Genomic DNA, 21,703 nt, shown 5'->3' on the forward strand with positions numbered 1-21,703 from the left:
AAAATGGTTAAGTGTAGACAGGATGATATGTGTAAATTAGCTGGTTGAATCTACCCTCTAGGGGCAGTCAGTTGCCTAACCAGGCGTTCACCTTGCAGCTCTGGTCAGCAAGCACTTAATCAGAAAGTCCACCCTCTGGAGGCAGCTATTACAAGTGCTTCCGCTCTTTTTATTGCCCATCAGCACCAGAGGTTTGGCTAATTGGCATAATGAAATGTTAGAAATAGGTTCTCATTGGTGAGATTAACGGAATTCAAGATACGTGGATTGACTGGGGTATAACAGACACTCTCCTCGCTTGCATGAACAGGATATTCAGAACCTAGCAAGCCTCATTACCTGTTGCCATAGGAATGAGACACTAGACTTGATCCTAGAAAAGTTTTGATCCCAGATCTTTCTTGAGTTCTCTGTCCCCCTTCTCCTTCCACCCCAACCCCTTCTCAGCCCTTCTCTTCTTAGGGTCTTTTCTCACCGCCTCTTTGAGTCTTTACCTCCCACATCCCTCCAGGGTCTCTGTTCTTGCCGGAATTCTCTTTCTGCCCCCTCTTCCTCTTTGGGACTTTTCTGTTTTTATTTCCTCCAGAGAAGCTTGAGGGGGACTAAGAGACAGACACGGAGCTCACACTGGGCTTGAGGAGGCATAAAAACATGGTTTATTCCAAACACTGCAATATGGGACAGGAGAGTGGGAAGGGAGCTTGGTGATGAGTGTGGACTCCCAGACCCCTCTCTTCCACAACCCAGCTCCAGACCCGGCTGGAGATCTGGGAAGAGGAGGCTTTTGAGGGTCTGCTGGGTCTTCACTGAAAGGTCACAAATAAGGGTTGGATTTGGAGAGCATGTGATTAGTGGCACCTGGGGCTGGGAGTGAGGTGCGACAGGGTGGGAAGTTTTGGCCTGATGGAGGTTGGGATCAACGCTGGGGCAGTGGAGGCGGGGCTTCCGTTGGGGGCGTGTGCTAGGTCGAAAGAGGGGAAAGCTACCGCGGGTGGAAAAGGAGAAGGGGGTGTCACGGTTTGAGGTCGAGGGGCAGAGTCTGGTCGGGGCACGGTCTGGGGCTCGGGTCACAGTTTGGGGTCAGGGGTCACAGTCTGGGGTCGGATGACCATTTTTAGGGGTCGGAAGTCACAGTCTGGGGTCAGGGGTTTCTGTGTGGCGGGGGCCAAGGTCTGGGGTCACAGTTTGGCGAACGCGTCTCACAGTTTTGAGTCCCGATGGATGGAAGGTTAAAAACGGGCTTCCCCGGAGGCGTGGCTGGGGCCGGGGAGCTGCACAGTGATGTGGGGGCCACGGCCCCAGGCGTGGGGGAGGGACGCGGGCGTGGCGTGACCCCACCACCTCCTGCCCCATCTGGTGACGTTAAAAAGCCCTTGTCGGGTTTAAAAAAAAGTCCAGTGGGCTCCGAGACCCCATCTCCTTGCTCCCAGGCTGGGTGAGATTTGAGGGACCAAATCCCCCCCGGCTCGAGGTGCCCCCATAGCGAGGGGCGCAGGACGCTGCTCCAGGCGGGGTCCGGCCAGTTCCCTTTCCTTCCTTCCCAACCCGTGCGGGTCCTGTCCACTGCGCGTGCCCCCTCGGGCTGTGGCCTGCGCTGACCGAGGGGGCGGCGGGGCCCCCCAGGCCGCGTCATACCTCGGACTCGAGGCTGGAAAAGTGCGCCGAGCCCCGGCGGGTACCCAGGTCCCCGCCCCGGTGTCTCCGGTGGGGCGCAGCGGGCAGCGGCGGCCCCCAGTGCGCGGCGTGCGGGCACCGGCGCGCGTGGCGGGAGGGCCCGGTGAGCCTGCGCGCGGGGGCGGCGCGGGGACACGAGCTGAGGTCCTCGAGCGATCGCGAGGTGGGCGCGGGCGGCGGGAGGTCCCAGCCCCCCGCGGCGCGCCGGTGCCGGTGGTGGTGCGGCGCGGCAGCTGCGGGCGCGCGGTGCGAGGCCCGTGGGCGGTGAGGATGTGACCGCGGGCATCCGCAGCGGGCCCGGCGCCGGGGCGGGGGCCCCGCGGCCCAGGGCGGGGGCGGCGGCGCCCACCAGCCGCCGTCCAGGCCGTCGTGTGAGCAGCTGAGATGGCGCGGAGGCGGCAGCAGCTCCAGGCTGGCGCAGTGGCGACAGTGCCAGGCGGCGGGGCCGCTGCGCGGGGGCAGGTAGTCCCAGCTGCCGGCGCGCCAGCCCCCGAGCTTGTCGACCGACCAGTAGCGGCCAGGCGGCGGCCCGAGACGCTCGGCGTACGGGTAGGGGAAGTCGGCGAACCACCAGGGCTCCAGGCCGCCCAGCGACGCGCCGCCCAGGCTCTCCGAGTCCTCCGAGTCCGACGGCGACGGCTCTAGGTCAAGGTAAGGACAGGGGGGCGGCGCGGCGCGGCACGGGGGTGGCGCGGCCTGGACTCCGCCGCCCGCGCCCCCCGCACCGCCCGCGCCCCCCGCGCCGGGGCCCAACAGGGGCTGGCTCTCGGGGTCCGAGCGCGGCCAGCGCGTGGGCGCCGGCGGGCTCTCGTCCTCGAAGGCCAGGCGGCAGAGCGGCGGCCCGACGGCTGTGGCCGCGGCGGCCGGGGGCGCGGGCGGCGACGGGAAGCCAGGGAAGGCGCCGGCGGGGGGCTCGGCCGGCTCTTTGTCGCGCACGATGGCAAAGTAGGAGGGCGGCGGCTTCTGCGGGGGCTGCGTAGCCGGCGGCGATAGCGGGCGCCCAGTTGCGCCCCGGGGCGCGACGCGCGCCTCGCCCACGCCCAGGCCCTGCGGCTCGATGGGGCCGTAGTAGCGGTGGAAGCCGTCGGCCAAGCTCGCGCCGCCCGGCGGCCCTGCACCTTTGGCGCGGCGCCAGCGGTCCACAGTGGCGCGGTCGCGGGGCATGAAGGGCGCGGGGCCGGGAGCGGGCCTCGCCGCCGGGTATACCGGGCTGGGCAGCGGCTGCGGCGGCGGCGGGGGCTTGGCGGGCGGCGGGGCAGCCTCCGCGCTGCAGCAGCTGTACATGCCCTGCGGGGGTCGCGGCAGAAGCCCGGTCAGCGCGGGGTGCTGCGGACCACCTGCCTTCCCTCCGTCCCTCCCTCCTCTCCAGCACCTCGAGCCAGCTCCCTTCCATTTCTAGGCGTCCCTGCCTGTTTCCTCCCATCTCTCCCCCTCCACCTCCCTCTCTCCCCCATACCCTGGAGAAGGCCAGCAGGAAATCCATGCGATGGGTGGGCCCCAGGCAGTGCCGCAGGCGCCAGTACACCAGGTGCTCCCAGGCGAAGACCAGCAGGGAGAGGCCCATGGCCACCAGGAGCATGTAGAAGACGCCCGCCATGTTGTCGATGTCCAGCTTGCTGCTCATCACCTCGATTTTGTCATTGTGGCAGATCCCCGAGAGCCACAGCCGCTCCAGCATCTCGATCTCATCTGGGGACAGGAAGGTGGGAGGTCACCTTCCGTGGGCACCCTCTGAGGACCCTCCTCTCTGATATAGGAGTCTAGGTCCTCAGACCCTGGTGTCCTGGTCCTCACCCCCTCCTTCCCCAGTACCCAGGGGTCTTTGCCTCCCCTCCCTTCCCCACCCCCTGTAGGCATCTCTGCGTGCAGCCGCACCATCCCCCAGGAACTGCAGAAGTGCCAGGTCGATGGGCCGCTTCCAGCGGGAACCCTTGTGCAGAGCGATGCCGTAGCCTGTGGTGGCAAAGACCTTGCCCGAGCCGATGGTGACGAGCTTGCAGCCCTCATCTTTGCGGGCCATGTAGTTGAGCACAGCCGCGTCGTAGATGAAGGCGTCCAGCTTCCTGCCGGCAGGGGCATGAAGGGCAGGGTCAGTTCCACCCAGATGCCCGAATGGGCAACCCAGAATCCCTCTACCTCCTAACCTCCAACTGCTCCAGATTCTAACTAGTGGTGAACTTCTCAGTAAGTCACTGCACCTTTTTGTGCCTCTGTTTAAACATCTGTCAAATGGGGACAGCGGCAATACCTCCCTTCCAAGGTTGTTGCACGGATAGCCCTCGGAGCAAAGGAAGTGCCAGAGAAGTGTTAGCTGTGACTGTTAATGAAATAACTACTGGTTCAATCCTTACTGGAACCTTGCAGAGAAGGTCCCGTATACTCCTCCATTTTAAAGAGGAGGACTGAAGCTCAGAAAGGAGAATCAGGGCTTCCCTGGTGGCGCAGTGGTTGAGAATCTGCCTGCCAATGCAGGGGACACGGGTTCGAGCCCTGGTCTGGGAGGATCCCACGTGCCGCGGAGCGGCTGGGCCCGTGAGCCACAATTACTGAGCCTGCGCGTCTGGAGCCTGTGCTCCGCAACAAGAGAGGCCGCGATAGTGAGAGGCCCGCGCACCGCGATGAAGAGTGGCCCCCGCTTGCCGCAACTGGAGAAAGCCCTCGCACAGAAACGAAGACCCAACACAGCCATAAATAAATAAATAAATACTTTAAAAAAAAAAAAAAAAAAAGAAAGGAGAATCATACAAATAATAATAGTGTTAATGATGACTTCTGTTGTTCCAGACACTGTTCTATCTACTGTAGTAACTCCATTCTCTCAACACTCCTATGAGGTAGAAACTATTATCTCCATTATTCAGACCGGGGAAACGCAGGCCCAGACATGTATCTTAATTTGCTTGGGTTCTCCCTCTAGGCCCTAATATCTACAGTTTGGTGGGAAGATAAGCACGGATACAGAATTAGTAGTTCTCACTGATGAATACATTGTGGCACTCGCCACATGTCACTTCCTTCCCAACTGCTGCCATTTTACATTTATCTCTGTGATGATTTGATTAATCTCAGCCTCTCCTACCACAATGCAAGCCCCTCTAGGGCAGGATCCAAGACCATCACGTTCTTGGCTGTGACCCAGCAGTTCCTGACACATACAAGGTGGTCGTAAATATTTGCGGAGTAAATGAATGAATGGATAAAGGAATCCACACTTCTGTGGATTACACACTGTGTAACTAGCCTATGACATAAGGTAAGTACTCATGATCTGACCTGTGAAGATGTCCAGGGTGTATAAATGAGGGAAAAAAAACCACTAGTCCCGGAATCCTAGATAGAATATAGCTCCATAGTTATTTTGTGGAGTGAAATTTTGGTCATCTTAATTGTAGACACCAGACTAGTTCTTAGAGGGAGGTATCTGTCTTTTCTAGTCCAACATTGTCCAAAGGAACATTCTGGGATGATGGAAATGTCCCATCTGTGCAGCCCAACGTGGCAGCCACCATGGCTCTGGAGCACTTGAAATGTGATCAGTACGACAAAGGGATGTAACTTTAAATTGTATTTAATTTTAATTAATTTTTTTTTTTTGCCACGCCAAGGCATGTGGGATCTTAGTTCTCCGACCAGAGATTGAACCCCTGCCCCCTGCATTGGAAGCACGGAGTCTCAACCACTGGACCTCCAGGGAAGTCCCTAATTTAAATTTAAATAGTCTTGGACAGCTCAGGTCTGGGGAAGACGAGAGACATCAAGGCATGTGGCTGGATGCTTGGTGAGGAGAAGGCAAAGGGTCTTCCTGACATGAATACATCACCTGGAGTCTTGAGTTGTTTGCCTGTCTGTTGATGTGAAAACCTCTGTGTCCCCAAACTTTCAGTGAAGCCCTGTCCACACACTCACATAAGCGCATATAAATGCCTTGTGTCCATGGTTGGTTGCATAGAAATTAAGGAAAAGGACAGACTTAGTCCTTGCACCCCAAAAGGGGAGACAGAGAGAGGATTCCCCAGATAGAATGGATCCAGCTGAAGCAACAACTTGGGGTGGGGCAAAGAATTCAAAGCTCTGGAACGTGGGGAGGGCATTCGCCACCCCGTAGTTGGAGAATGGGGTTTGAGTTCATCTTATACAGATCCTAACAGGCAGGGAGAGCCCAGCTGACATCTGGAAACATACACAGTACATAGGCGAGAAAAATACCGCACTACTTGCGGGCACTGCTGCCTTGTAGGCAAACTGTAATTTCTCTCGAGGTGTCTCTTTGTTTAGGAAAATGCCCTTGGGGGCGAAAGGTGAATTGTTTAAGTGGGAAGAACTCGGAGTTTCCTGAGTCAGGCCAAAGAGTAGGGATGGAGGCGCTGGGGACTAGATGGAAGGAGGGTCTTCAGGGGTCCTGGGAGGGGGGCGTGTACAAGGGAGAGGTGTGGGAGGAAAGAACGGAGAAGTATTTTAGAGCCAACAATCAAGACTTCCAGTGGTGGGAAGGTGAGCAGGGCTTTCAGGAAGAGAGAAGCTGAGAATCTGCTTTGAATTTAATTGTTTGCTCAGTTATTCTGGGATATAATGCCTGCCTCTTTCCCCACCTCCTTACTCCCTACCCACCCCCTACATTGATCCTAAACCTCTAGTAAAACTCAGCCATGTCCGCCAGCCTTTTTTTGGGAAAAATAAAAATTCCCACCCTGTTGCTAGAGGGATCTTGACATTTGAGTCAGCTCCCGTCACTCCTCGGCTCCCGTCCGCCCTCAGCTCACTGCACTTCGCTGGCTTACCCCTCTGCCTTGTTACCCCTCTGCCTTGTCTCCCATGCACGCCTCCCTCACTATGTCTGCTCCAGCCACGCTGGGCTTTGTGCAGTTCCTGGATTGCTCCAGTCTGCTCCTGCCTCAGGGCCTTTGCACTGGCCATTCTCTCTGCTGCAATAATATCCTTCTCCCAGATAGCCGCCTGGCTGGCCCCCTCACCTCCTTCAAGTGTTTGCTCCAAAGGCATCTTCCCTGGTACACTGTTTAATACTGCAACCTGTAGCCTCCTTCCTGGGTCTCCCAAACTCTCTCACCCTGCCCTATTTTTGTCCATAGCACTTACCTCCTTGTAACTATAAAATGTTTTTAGTTATTAGCTTTATCATTCATCTCCCCGCGGCCCCACCCCCCACACACACTGGAATTTAAGTTCCGTGAAGGAGCAGACGTTGCTTGCCGGGCTCACTGCTGTATCCACAGGGTCTAAAACAGCACCTGGCATACAACACATGCTCAATAAAGAGGGGTTGAATGAATGAATTCAGGCTGGTTTGAGACCAGCATTCTGTGTGCCAATCACTGGAGCTGAGAGGTAAGATTTCATTAATAGGGAAAAGATGCCAAGAGGCTTTCCTCCACGGAAAATGCAAGAGAACAGTGTGTACTTTCAGTGAGGAATGTATAAAGATGTGTGTGTATACATGGTTGAATTGATCTGAAAAAAATGAAAAATAATGCTTCCTTTAGGGAAAGGGGACTTGATGTTTCCTTTTCGGCCCTCATAAGTGAGTGAGAAATTGAACCTCTCTCATGGAATGGGCTTCCAGAACTGGCTGGGAGAAGCTGTGTTTCTTTCTTTCTTTTTAAGAGATGCATTTCCTTTCTCTTCCTGTGAGGTTGCTTGCCCTCAGTGGTAGGGTAAGCCCACATTTGGAATGTGAGCTAGCCAAAGCCATGAGGCTGCCAATCCCTTGTACCTCTCTGTAAGGATGGAATTTTCTAGTGTTGTCCAAGGTGGTAGCCACTAGCCACAGGTGGCTATTTGAATTCCAATTTTAATTAAAATTTAAAATTCAGTTCTGTAGTTACACCAACCTCATCTCCAGTGTTTGAGAGCTGTTGGCTACCATATTGGACTGCTGACATCTTGAACATTTCCATCATTGCAGAAGGGGCTGTAGGAGAGCGCTGCTCTAGACACACATGTGTCTGTCTTCCAGACTAGAATGGAAGCGCTAGGAGAACAGAGACTTTGATTTGTTCACTGCTATACCCTCAGTGCCTAGCCCAGTGTCTGGTGCAAGAAGACCTTAATAAATATTTATTGGATGCATGAATGAATGAATGAATGAGTGCCTTTTAACTTGCATATGGTTAGGTTAGGGGTATCTTGCCAGGGAGATCATGATTCATTATTTGTTTTCTTCTTTGGTCCTCTCTATTTTAAAAACATATATATAGTATGTCTACATATACAAATATATACATATATATGTGTGTATATATATATATATATATATATATATATATATATATATATATATATATATATATATATATGACTAACCCAGGAAAAGAGACCAAAGAATACTGATATTGGGGATTCCCCAACAAAAATGGTCCAGACAGCTCACCCTACAGTGAAGTTCACAGTCAACAACTCTGCTTATGTGCTCACAGACCCGCCACTTCCAGAATTTTGGATGCCCACTCCCAAATATTAACTGACTATTAAGGATTACTAGACATCAGATAAAGCCTCTAACAAGAAAGATAGAAACAAGGAATGGCCCAGGTTCAATCCCTGGTTGGGGAACTAAGATCCTGCAAGCCGTGTGGCACGGCAAAAAAAGAAAGAAAGAAAGAAAGAAAGAAAGATAGAAACAAAACAAATAGGAAGTGGGGGGGGGGAACTTGGAGGAAACATGCAGACATGCAGAGAGTAGAAGATGTAAAAAAAAAAAAAAAAAGAAAAACCCAACAACTATCATTAATATCATCAGAGAAACAAGACAAGATACTGCAGCTTTGAACCATGAATAGGATATTATAAAGTAGGATACTACAGAATAATACTATAAAATTTACAAAATACCATAAAAATTCAGAGATCAAAAAAGAGTTCTTAGAAATCAAAAATATACTAGCAGAAGTGATAAAGCTTAATACAAGAGTGGGAGATAATATTAAGAAAATCTCCCAGGGAGTAGGGCAGAAAGAGAAAGAGTTAGAAAAATAAGAGAGAGAATAAAAGAAATGGATAGTCCAGGAAGCCCAATATCAAGTTAATAAGAGTTCTAGAAAGAAAAAACAGAAATGGAAGGAAGAGGCGAACTGTCATTGAAAGAATTCAAGAAAATTTCCCAGAATGAATGACCTCAGGATACGACTGAAAGGTCCAGTCATAGAAAATAGAAAAAGAAGACACATGAAAATAGATGAAGACACATTGCTGAGAACTGTCAGCACACTGAGAAAACAGATGAAGACACATTGCTGAGAATTGTCAGCACACTGAGGACAGGGAAAAGAAAAACGGGTCACACACAGGGCTTAGGAATCCAAATGACTGGATTTTTCAACAATAACACTGGAAATTAGAAGACAGTGGAGTGATGCCTTCAAACTTCTGGAGGAAAATGATCTCCAACCCAGAATTTTATACCCAGCCAGATGGCCCATCAAAAGTAAAGATGTTTTCATGTATGCAATGTCTCCAAAATGTATCTCCCATGTGCCTTTTGTCAGGAAGCTCAAAAGAACAAGGGAGCAAAACACAGGAAGAGTAAGAAATGGGATACAACAGGATCCGAACCAGGAAGGAGGTGATGGGATCAAGATGGCGGCTATGTTCCAGACTGGAGCAGGTCAGAGGCTATGTGAGAAACTTCTTTAATAAGATGAAATTAATGGAGTACCTGATGCCTCTGAACACATAAAGAAGAGGTTCATATAGTTAGTGGAGAATTTGGATTTGAATTAGTTAAGCACAAGGAAAACTCAGACACTAGGCAATTGAAAAAAAAAAAGACAATATTGACGGCCAGGAAAAACAAACAATTGTGTAGGAGAGGAAAGGAATCAAGGAATCATGGTTTACTATGTGTGGCATCTATGGGAGCATTTACACAGTCAACAAGTAAACACTGAATATTCATCTAGCCAGAATCACAATGTGGGAGCTTGGAATAATTTAAATAACAGTATGAGTATGTGTCTTCCATAGTGAGAAGTGAATGGAAAATGCCTAAAATTGAAAAATCAAGAGGTAGTCATAGAGACATGGTATTTTGAGACAGGGAGGTAAAGAGCAAAATGATTCAATAAATGAGGTGAAAGCAGATTCCTCTGAGGTGGGAGAAATGGAGGGTAAAGAGATGGGGACCATTGGTCGTTTTCATTTTCTAAAAAAATCTTGTATTTGATTCTTCAAACTATGTGGATGTATAACTCTGATAAAAATTGGATGAAAAATTAGAAAAAAATGTAAAAAGGAATACCAGGGAGAAAAAGAATTCAGCAGAAGCAGGAAATCAGAGCAAGAGGTGACAGTGAGAAACAGGGGTATCCTTTGTGAACCTACAAAGCTTCTGGGTGAGGGGCACAAGGAAGGTGATTCTGGGTTTCTCGCTGGGCGAGTGAGGTTATGTAGTACAGCGGTTGAGAGGTTGGACTGAGAATCAGGCTGCCAGGGTTCAAATCCCAGCTCTGCCCCTCACCAGCTGTAGGGTCTTGCTCTGAGTTTGTCTTCTCATCTATAAAATAGGAATAATAATATTCACCTATAAAGAGTTGTGGGTTGAATTGTGTTCCCCAGCATTTATACATTGAAGTCCTATCCCAGTGCCTCTGAATGTGCTCTTAGTCAGAGAAAGGATCTTTACAGTGGTGATCAAGTTAAAATGAGGTCATCAAAGTGGACCCTGATCCAGTATGAATGGTGTTCTTATAAAAAGGGGGAATTTAGATACAGAGACATGCACAAAGGGAAGATGATGTGAAAAGACACAGGAAGAAGATGGCCATCTATAAAGCCAAGGAGAGAGTCCTGGGACAGATCCTTCCTTCACAGCCCTCAGAGGGAACCAAGGAGGACTTCTAGCCTCCAGAGCTGTGAGACAATAAATTTTTGTTATGGTAGCCCTAGCAAACCGATAATGAACTTAAATGAGAACAGAACTTGATGTATAATAAACACTATAGTAAATTAAAAAGGTATGGGAATGATACCAAGCCTTGGCAAGCATGTGGAACAAATGGAACTTTCCTGCACTGCCTATGAGAGTGTAAACTGGTACAACCACTTTGGAAAAAGTCTGGCAGTATCTTTTGAAGCTAAGCAGACACCTCCCTGTGACCTAGCAGGTCCACCCGTGGGAATTTACCCAAGAAAAATGAATGTATATGTCCTCCAAACACTTGTACAAGAATCTTCATAGTAGAATATTCACAATGGCCAAACACTGGAAACAACCCAAATGTTCACCAATCAGGAGAGTGGAAGAATTCTGATATATTACTCTATTGGTATACTCAATGGAATACTGCAGTGAGCAAACTTGGTAGTAGCGTTGGATGAAGCAAGCTGGACACAAAAACTATTATATACACTGTTATATATACAGTTTGATTCTGTTTATGTAATATTCAATGAACCAGGCAAAACTAATTTACAGTGATAATCTATGGTGACTAGAAGGGCAGAGGGGAACTAGAAGTTTTCCATACCTTAACCTGGGTATGGTCACATGAACGTATAGCTGATCAATGAACCGCACACTTAAGATCTGTATATGGTGGGATGTAAACTGGTGCAGCCACTATAGAGAACAGTATGGAGTTTCCTTGAAAAGCTAAAAATAGAGCTACCATATGATCCAGCAATCCCACTCCTGGGCACATATCCGGAAAAGACAAAAATTCGAATTTGAAAAGACACATGCATTCCAGTGTTCACAACAGCACTATAAACAATAGCCAAGACATGGAAGCAACCTAAATGCTCATCGACAGATGAATGGATAAAGAAGATGTGGTATGTATGTGTGTATACACACACACACATAATGGAATATTATTCGGCTATAAAAAAGAATGAAATGATGCCATTTGCAGCAACTTGGATGGACCTAGAGATTATCATAATAAGTGAAGTAAGTCAGACAGAGAAAGGTAAATATCCTATGATATCACTTATATGTGGAAACTAAAAAAATACAGGGGACTTCCCTGACGGTCCAGTAGTTAAGACTTCGCCTTCCAATGCAGGGGGTGCGGGTTCAATCCCTGGTTGGGAAGCTAAGATCCCACATGCCTTGAGGCCAAAAAACCAAAACATAAAACAGAAGCAATACTGTAACAAATTCAATAAAGACTTTAAAAATGGTCCACATCAAAAAAACTTAAAAAAAAATACAAATGAACTTATTTACAAAATAGAAATAGACTCACAGACATAGAAAATAAACTTATGGTTACCAAAGGGGAAAGCAGGTGAGGGATAAATTAGGAGTTTGGGATTAGCAGATACACACTACTATATATAAAAGAGACTGACAAGGGCCTACTGTATAGCACAGGAATTATATTCATATCTTCATATCTTGTAATAACCTATAATGGAAAAGAATCTGAAAAAATCATATATATATATATATATATATATATATATATATGAATCTCTTTGCCGTACCCCTGAAACTAACACATTATAAATCAACTATACTAGTATATATACATATTTATATACATATGGAATACATAGATAGAGAGACCACATCAAAGTTCCCTTGGAGGAAATGGTGGCCACTTTAACGTGAGACCCACCCCCATGTTACAAGGAAATAGGTGGCTTAGCAGAGAGACTTTTTTTTTTTTTTTTTTTACAATTCCTGTATCTATGGCTCCTCTGTGCTCAGAATGTGTGTTGGGGACCCCTTGAAACGGCCTCTGCTGTGTTCCAATAAAATTTTATTCACTGACAAAAAAAAATTTTTTTTAAATAAATCGATCATACTCCAATAAAAAAAGAAAAAGATCTGTGTATGTTACAGCTCAATTTTAAAAAAAAGATGCAATATAAAAAGACACGGGATGAAGCCTCAAGCTCTTCTTATTAAGGGCTGGGACTGTGGCTGACATTTGGATGAAAAGAAAACTACAGGTATCCCTCCTTCTTTGAACCCAGGGGTGGGATAGATTTGGATTCATTTTTTTGAGACGGGGCTGGCCTCCCGTGCTGGTCACACTCTCACTGCTCTCCAAAACTCAGGAACCAAGTAGATGTGGGACATGAGGGTCCTACCCTTACCCAAGTCTTGGAATTCTTGCTCTCCAAACGTAAGGATGAGATAGACTGGGAATGTGAGGGTTCCCTGTAGAAGTAAAAAAAAAAAAAAGAGGAAGGCAATTCCCCTGCCTCCCGAGGAAGGCGTTTGGTACTTGTGAAGTAAGGGGGGGCGGGGATGAGTCAGCTGGCTGGCTGGGGAGGATACTCTGGGGGTGAGTAAGGAAGTGAAAATTCCCAGGGGGGTGGGGAGGTGGCCAGAGCCCTTTTATGTTTCACATTCATAACCTTCACTATGAAACTTTTGGCATTTAGATGATGTAGACCCGGGCCGCCCAATTTGGTATCTACACACGTCCCTGTGGCTGGTTTAAGCGCTTGAAAGGTGGCAAGTTTGAACTGAGATGTGTGGTGAGTGTAAAATGCACACTGGATTTCAAAAGGTGTGTGTGTTGGCGGGGGGGTGGGGGTGGGACGGTGGAGGGCGGGAATTATGTGAAAGGTCGCAACCATTTTTATACTGATTATGTGTTGCAATAATATTTTGAATATACTAGGCTAAGTAAAATACATCATTAAAACGAATTTCACCTGTTTCTTTTTGGGTCTTTTAAAGTGGCTACTAACAATTTAGAATTACACAGTAGCTTCCATTTCCTTTCTGCTGGACAGTGCAGGCAAACTGACGCCCTTCACGTTTCCAATCTTCAATCCAGCACACATAGGCTTGAGGTCTGGGCTTCTGTGGGGATTAAGGGAGAGATGGGCTCCAATTTTTTGGGTAATATGCTCCAGAGCTGGAAGACATGGGCCTGTGAGATGGTCCAGAAAGTGAATTCAATCTGGCAAAGGGGAGCTTGAAGCCAGGGTGACCCTGAGAAGCCCAGGAATTTGCACAGTTTTTGGGAAAGGGGTTACGGGGCTAAAGGTATCTAGATGCTAAGGGGTGGGAAACTCCAGATGACAACTGGGGGTCGGGGCAAGTACAGGAAGGGATTAAGAAGTGGAAGAAGGACAAGGAAAGAAGAGGAGGAGGAAAAGAAGAAAAAAGAAAAAGAGAGGAAAGGAAGGAAACAACAACGAAAGAGGTAAAAAGACAGAGTTCTAGAACTCCATGTGACAGCCACTAGCCAGACGCGACCAAGTCTGAATTGACATGAGCTGTGATTATAACATTCGAAGTACCCACCCTGCCCCCTGCCAAAACAGTGAAACATCTCATTAATTTTTTTTTGTTGTTTTTGGCCGTGGCACACGACTTGTGGGATTTTAGTTCCCGACCAGGCATTGAACCTGGGCCCTCAGCAGTGAAAGTGCCGAGTCCTAACCACTGGACTGCCAGGGAATTCCCCATCATTAATTTTGATATTACATATTGAAATGATAATATATTGGAGCTATTGGGTTAAATACAATGTACCATTCGAATTAATATCACCTGTTTCTTTTAGTATGGCTCCTGGATACATTTACATTACATATGTGGACCTACTGTATAGCCCAGGGAACTATATTCAATATCGTAACCTATAATTGAAAAGAATCTGAAAAAGTATATATATATATTTCAGTTATGTGTATACAACTGAATGGCTTTGCTGTACGTCTGAAACATTGTAAATCAACTATACTTCAATTAAAAAAAAATGTTTCATGGGATTTCCCTGGTGGTCCAGTGATTGGGACTCCGTGCTTCCACTCTGAGGGCGCACTGGTTCGGTCCCCGGTTGGGGAACTAGGATCCCGCATGCCACCTGTTGTGGCCAAAATAACAACAAAAACCCATTCCCTATATGTGCCTGATTTTAAAAATAAATAAAATTTTAAAATGTTTCATGAATGAAAAAAATAAAATCACTCATCCACCATAAAAAAAAAGAAAAATATTACATATGTGGCTCCCCAGCTCTGCTCTAGAAAAAAGGCGGAGGAAACGCCTGGAAATATGAATAAGGAGGCGGAGAGGAGAGATCTTCACTTTTTACCTTATTATTTTTAACAAGTGTAGGTGTTAGGCAAATAAAACCTTTGAAGAAAAGGGGGAAAGAGATTTGGGAAGGGGAAACCTCGTTCATGAAGATTGGGAATGTGAAGGCAAAGGGTGCCAGGCACAGAGAAAGGGGGTGTCCTCCAGGCAGGGGAGCCCTGGGAAGGGGGCTGAGGGGGTCCATCGGGCTTCGCAGCTAAAGGAAAGACAGGAGGAAGGGTGTTCTGGAAACAAGCTTGAGGCTTTGTTCCCCACAGGTTCCCGGGCATCTTTGAGAACCTGCGTGGAGCAGGGAACCACGTGACATGTCCCAACAATTCTAATCAAGACTGAGGGGTAAAAAAGATCCAGTTACAACTGGCACCTGCAGGGGTCAGCAGAGAGTGGGCCTGGGGGAAAGGTGTCAGGAGGGCAATACAGCTTCTGACTAACTGGTCCCTCTGATGTCCCCCTCCATTCATTCTCCACATGGAGGCCAGAGGGGGCATTTACAAACAGAAATCTGATCACATTGCTTCCCTACTTAAAGTCCCCCTTTCCCATGGCTTCTCACTGCCCTTCAAATAAAACCCAGCCCTGACCTCAGCCTCAGGGGTCACACCCTGTGTTCTACTCTCATCTACCCTCTAAACTGAGCTCTAACTGAGCTCGCCACCCTTCAGCCATGATGGCTTCTTGCTGTTCCTCTAAGAAGCCAAGACCGCTCGGGGCTCAGACCCTTTGCCTGCAAGGCTAGGCAAGTCCACCTAGCTAAGGAGGAGTCCCTCACCTCCTTCTGGGCTCTGTTCCAGTTACCGCCCCCAGAGGCCTGCTCTCCACACCCTGGTGAGTACACCCCAGCTCAGTCACACTCTAGCTCACAATCACTTTCTGAAATGATCATGCTGATTTTTGTTTGCATATTTCTTGTTAATTTCCTACCTCTAGGTGGTAAGCTTGCTGTGGGCAGGAATTGTGATCTGTTTGTTCACTGCCTGGCATGGAGTCGAGGCTAAGAAAATAAATGCATGCTGAATGACTAAACCAATGAGGGACAGGGAGAGAGAGTCATTGTGCTTAGCTTTGTTGTAACCTTGGAGTGCACTTTGGAGCCAGAAAAAAAACAAAAACAAAGATATATATATATATATATCTCCAAGTATTGATTCCAGTGAGTTCAGATCTAATGATGATGATGATGGTAGTAATAGTAATAATAACAGCAAATACCTACAGTGTGCCAGGCACTGTTCTAAGTGTTTTGCATGGATTAACTAATAATAATAACTATAATAATATATTATATTATTTAATAATAATGACTATAATAATATATTAACTAATAATAATAACTATAACAATTCTTATAAAAAACTTATGAGGTGGGTTCTCTTGTCATCCCCATTTTACAAAGGAGGAAACTGAGGCTCAGAGAGGTTGAGTAACTTGCCCAAGGTCACACAGCCAAGAAGGGACGAAGCCAGGATCTGAACCCTGGCAGTCTGGCTCCAGAATTCATAACACTGGCTCTCTGAAAATATCCTAAGGCTCCTACTCCCAGAAGGGGGAGTTCATTCCCACCCTCAATGATCTCTGCCCTCCAAGCTGACCCACCCTGGGCTGGCCTCTGAGGCTGATGAATGACCCCTGACTCCTTGCCATCTCCGAGCCTCCTCAGGGGCCCCAGCAGCCCCACTCCCCACCCCCCACCTCCCGGCCCCCAGTCTGCGCTGACCCTGCCTTGAGCTGAGTGAGCGCTTCCTCTACGCGGGGCTGGTTGTAGCGCACCATGTAACTGTGCATGTCGGGGTAGTTGCTGCGGATGTTCTTCTCTGTGGACCCGTTGGGCACCGTCCCAAACTTCAGGGGCGGGTACTGCTCCTGGGGCCGCTGGAACTGGGGCAGAATGGGGAGTCATTAGGGCACCCCCCAGGGGGCATCTGGGTCAAGGATGTCCTCAACCAGCTGCTCCATTCTGGGGGACACTGGCAGACACCCCAGTCCAGAAGTGTTTCTCACACTTGCTCGCCATGACCCATGGAAACACTACTCTTCACCCATCACATACATCCGCAGTTATCTGTATGTATGTATGCAGATATGTATACATACACATGCGCACACACAGTCAGGAGTCATATTGAAATATTTAATCCCCAGTATGGGCTGATCATGGTCCAATCAGAAGAGACACGGGCAACAAAGCTCCAGACCGGTCCCAGAGGCCCTTGATGGGCCAGGCATTAACCCTTAACTTGCTGGATCATGAGAGGTCCCAGGGGCAGGGGCTGGCATGGCACCGGCTGGGGAGCAGTTGCTAACAGTTCCCAATCTGTTCAGAAATAGTTCACTATTTTAACAACAGACCCAGCCAGATAGGTGTGTGCTGGCCTAATTACCTAGAATGCAGTCAAACATATTTTGTATTCTATTCTAATCCATTCCATTAAAAAAAAAATGTCTGTTGTAATCCATTGAATTGGTTCCTCAACCTTCTAATAGGTCATGACACCCAGTTAACCACGTTAGTCTCAAAGTGTGCCGTGCAGACCACCAGTCCCTGAACGAACTGTGATCCGTGATGAGGTAAGTACAGAAACCGAGAGAGTGAGCATTTCAAGCTATTTGACAGAATAATTTTATGTCTGTTGAACCTAATAAATAAAGGTGTGGGTTGGAATTTTGCACGTCTTGGTTTTAAATTTTATTTTACTTTTCCAGTAATGCCTTTCTATTATATTTTATAAAAGCATTGGTCTCCACTGGATTAGAAATGTCAAAAATTAGCCCTTCATCACAGTTTGAGAGAAGCACTGGTCTAGAATATTCCATTTGGCACTACTGCCCCTAGAATATTTGGGGATACTCTCTTCTCCTTGGAATATTTAAATAGTCCATTGTGAAACATAACCATTTTCCTCCAGAATATTCCATTCTACCATTCTGGGACTCTTTCGGGGAAGAGACCCCCCACCACGAATCCCCCCCTCCCCGCATCTGCCACCTCCAACCTCAGCCAATTCCCTCCCTCCCCAAACACTCATACCTTTCGGTCACTGAGCCCAGACACGGTATCCACATACTCCTCCTGGATCATGAAGGCGGCCAGGTTGGCTGTGTAGCTGGCGAGGAAGATGACGGCGAAGAAAGCCCACACCAGCACCATGATTTTGCTGGTGGTCCCCCGGGGGTTCTCCACGGGCACCGAGTTATTGAACACCAGGGCCCAGAGCAGCCAGATGGATTTCCCAATGGTGAAAGTTGAGCCGCCAGGGCCTGCAGGGGGCCAGGAGGGGGACATGGACCCCAAATCCCTTATGCTTAATGAGGGAGCAGAAAGAACTACAATTCCCAGTGGCCCCTGAGGCCCCTGTTGCCTCAGGAGACCATAGCTCTATCCCAGGGGCTGTGGGGAAACGTAGTTCTATCTGTGGTCCAGGCACTCTGAGGTAGGGTGATGGAGGAAGGGGACTCACGTTTGCCCGTGGCCAGGCTGCGGTTGTAGCCGACGGGACTGAGGTACTCAAAGATGAAAACAGTGACGGCGACCACAGTGAGGCACATGACGAACATCATCACCCACACGGCAGGGCTGTATGGCTCTGAGGGCAAGAGGGTGTGTGGCCATGACTCAGCCAAGCCAAGGCTTGGGTGCCCACAGACATGTGAACAAGGTACAGCCCAGATCTGACCCCGTCCTACTCTGCCCTCTTCTTGGGGACAGACTCATTGCCCGCCCAGACCCCTGGCAGGGGTGGCGGGGCAGTCTCTTCCAAAGAAAATCATCTCAATCATTTCTGTGATTTCAACCACCATATAGAAACTATCTCCTAAATATGTTTCCTGAGCCCCAGACCTGATTCTTCACCTCCCCCTGGCAATCCCTCCAGGCCATTCATGTCCCACACGGAGCCCAGCACCGACTCCCAGCCTCCCCATCCTGGGAGTTCACCGTCCATCCAGTCACCGCCCAGACCCTCCCTCCCGCATTTGCCACCCTCACTCCCTCCTTCCCTCCCCCTCACCAGCATCCTGTCAGTCCCCAGCCCTATGCTCCTGTCCTCCCCCCACCCCCCCACCTCGGCCTTTCCTCTCCATTCTCTCTGCCAACAAGGCTCAGGCCACATCCTGTCCCCTGGACCATCTCCCCATCCTCTCCTCTCCAGCCCTTCCCCCCACCACGGCCCTAGAAGCTCTTTCTACACCCAGAGATGACCTGGCCTCTCCCCAGCTCACAGCCCTCTGTGGTTCCCCAGTGCCCCCAGGACAAAGTCCCTGCCTCTCAGCCTTGTTTCCACTCTCATCTCTGGACTGATCATTTTTTCAAGAACCCATTGCTTTAACCACCCAGAACTCACAGTTCCCCAAACGAGCTACATCCTCTCTGCCTCTTTCTCAACAGCTCCCCTACCAGAGGCACCACCCTGACCTGTCCATCAGCCAAACCTGAGTTCCTGCGTCCCCTTCTCACACTGCTTCCGGGAGTTCACTGACAACAATCCCAAATCACTCTTTCTTGAGATCAGTACTCGGGATTTGACCTCCCTGGGCCAAGTGTAAGCGGCCAGGACTGCCCCTGTCACAGTAGGGTCACCAGCCTGGACTGTCACTGCAGTATCTGGGGACACGCCTGTCGCCTCCACTGGGCCACGTGATGGGGCATAAACATGACCTTGTCACTCCCTTGCTGAAAGCAGGGGCCCCACGTGGTGCCTGTCAGGGTGCCCTGCAGAGACCTTGGTGCAAAGAGGAGGCCACAAGAGACACCGTTGGGGAAACAGACAGAAAACAAAACACCAAAGAAGGGTTGTCCCTTCTCCTCTCAGCCCTTCCGCCTCCCAGGAGCTTTGCTCAGACTTCAGAGAGCAGGAGGGAACGGACGTGAACTGCTGCCCTTGGCCTGATGTACGCTTTCCCTTTTGTCTTCTCCAAGCTCAGTAAATGAGATCTCTACCCAATCTACCTCAAAGCCAGCAACCCATTGTGTGCCAGCTTTCTAACCGCATCCTAAGCCTGTTTACTTGTCTCACCCTCTTGGCCATCTTCCTATCCTGCACTCCAACGTCACTCTGCACGGACCTCTGCAGTAGCCTCCTCATGGGCCTCCTGCATCCGCAGACCCACTAGTGGGATATCTTAAAAGCCTAAATCTGATCGTATATCCCCACACCACCGCCTGCAGTTAAAAGCCTTGCCATTGCAATAAAAGTAAAACCCAACCTTCCTACCATAGCAACCAAGGCCCTGCTCGATCCACCACCTGATTCCCTCTCAGCCCTCACCTCCCACCTCTCCCACGATCACTCACTGCCCCCTCCCCAGGTCACACAGGCCTCCCGATAGTTCACAAATACCCCACGAACATTCCCACCTTGGGGCCTTTGCCCTTAATGTTCCATCTGCTTGGGACACTTTTCCAGCCAGATCTATGCAGGACCGGGTCACCTGCTCAGAGGGACCTGCCTGTCCACCCACAGCAACACCGATCCTATTCTTCTCTGTCTCTTCCCCCGGCTTAATTTCTCGTAGTATTCACCACCATATGAAATGATCTTGCCCATGTATCCCTTTAAGAGATTGTTTTCTGTCTCCCCCATGAGGCCCTGGGAGAGCTCTTAAAGGGCAAGGTTTCCTGTGCAGCCCAGAGCCTGGCACATAGTAGGTGCTCAATAAACATTGTTTGATGGGGCCCATGCTCATCTCTTTCCCTCATCTCATACTTATATACAGGAGAAGATGGTTTTTGTGGGGCCTGCCGCTTATACAATTTGGAGGGTTCTCTTTAAGAAACAAGAAGATAAAATTATGAATACATTATGAAGACCAGGTACAAGGCCTTGAAGGGGCTGTGCAGGAGAAGGCTCCTGAAGCTCAGACTTTCTCAGCTTCATGGTAAAATTGCTTCTGGTGGGGGAAATTCTCCCATTTTACAGGTTAGGGAACTGAGGCCCTCAGTTCACCGGAGTCACCCTGCTGGTACAAGCAACAGCAGGATGGGAAATGGACACACAGCTGCCCCCAAACCCCACCCCTTGCCATTCCAGGGCCTGGGCTCACCGAGAAAGGCCGAGGGGGACACAGTGCCATTGCTACGCGCCACCATAACGCTGATGCCTGTCTCCACGAAGGGGACGGAGAAATCCACTATCTCGGACCGCTCCTCGTTGATGGTGAGGGAGCCAATGGCCATGTCCGCGCGCTGGTAGAACACCTGGGAGTGAGGACAGGGAGGGAGTGAGGGAACCCGGCTGGCTCAGGACAAAGACAGGTCCCAGGAGGAGACCAGTGACAGGATGATAGAAAGGGCTAGGAGGGTGGCGGGGTGGATGAGGGGGACGCAGGCAGAGTGGGGCAGGACAGGTGGAGGTGAGAGTCGAGAATAAGAGTGGGAAGAAGTGGCCTCTAGCCGCATCCTCCTCCCCCAACAAGCCTCTGAAAGTTTTGAGCTCCATCCTCCAGGCCCCGCCCCCTTTCCCTAATAGTTCCACCCTCCGAGCCCCGCCTCCTCCGCCCCAAGTGTCCTTCTTCCTGGCCCCGCCCCTCAGCCAAGGTGGGTCCTTCTCGTGGCCCCGCCCCTTCAAATCCAGGCGTTCTCACCTTTGGCCACGCCCCTTCAGCCCCAGAGTTCTCCCCTCATAGTCCCGCCCCCTCAGAGCCATGATTCCTGCCTCTTGGCTCCGCCCCCTGACCCAGCCGCTTCTCGGCCCTGACCTGGTCCCGATTCCGCCCCCTACCTGTCTTGTCCCCGCCCCCACCCTGTCCCCGCCCACCTCACCTCCCCGATCATGCCGTTCCAGACACCATCAATCTTTTTGCCGTGCTTGCCGTTGGTGACCAGGTAGAGGTCATAGCTGAAGCCGATGGTCTGCGCCAGCCGCTTCAGAATGTCGATGCAGAAGCCCTTGCAGCACCGCTTTTCTGGGCGGGGGGCGTCCGGCGGAGGGCTGCGGGGAGCGAGCAGGCTTGGGGATGTTGGGGATCCCTCCCCACCGCGCCCCCCCCCCCACCGCCTTATGGAGGGAGGGA

General features: G+C 49.9%; 1 protein-coding gene across 1 annotated transcript in view; it reads right to left on the reverse strand.

The window, feature by feature from the left end:
• Positions 1-1,629: 1,629 nt before the first annotated feature.
• Positions 1,630-21,703, reverse strand: part of GRIN2D (glutamate ionotropic receptor NMDA type subunit 2D) — a 29,385-nt gene continuing 9,311 nt past the window's right edge. Inside the window, exons 5-12 of the mRNA XM_059906173.1 lie at positions 21,453-21,621; positions 20,735-20,888; positions 18,154-18,279; positions 17,724-17,953; positions 16,413-16,573; positions 3,550-3,737; positions 3,131-3,363; positions 1,630-2,961 (exon numbers count right to left, since the gene is read on the reverse strand). Of these exons, the coding sequence (XP_059762156.1) occupies positions 1,630-2,961; positions 3,131-3,363; positions 3,550-3,737; positions 16,413-16,573; positions 17,724-17,953; positions 18,154-18,279; positions 20,735-20,888; positions 21,453-21,621 (2,593 nt within the window). The remainder of the gene's footprint in view (positions 2,962-3,130; positions 3,364-3,549; positions 3,738-16,412; positions 16,574-17,723; positions 17,954-18,153; positions 18,280-20,734; positions 20,889-21,452; positions 21,622-21,703) is intronic.

This window comes from Balaenoptera ricei, chromosome 19 (assembly GCF_028023285.1).
Source record: "Balaenoptera ricei isolate mBalRic1 chromosome 19, mBalRic1.hap2, whole genome shotgun sequence".
In the NCBI taxonomy this organism is placed as follows: Eukaryota; Metazoa; Chordata; class Mammalia; order Artiodactyla; family Balaenopteridae; genus Balaenoptera; species Balaenoptera ricei.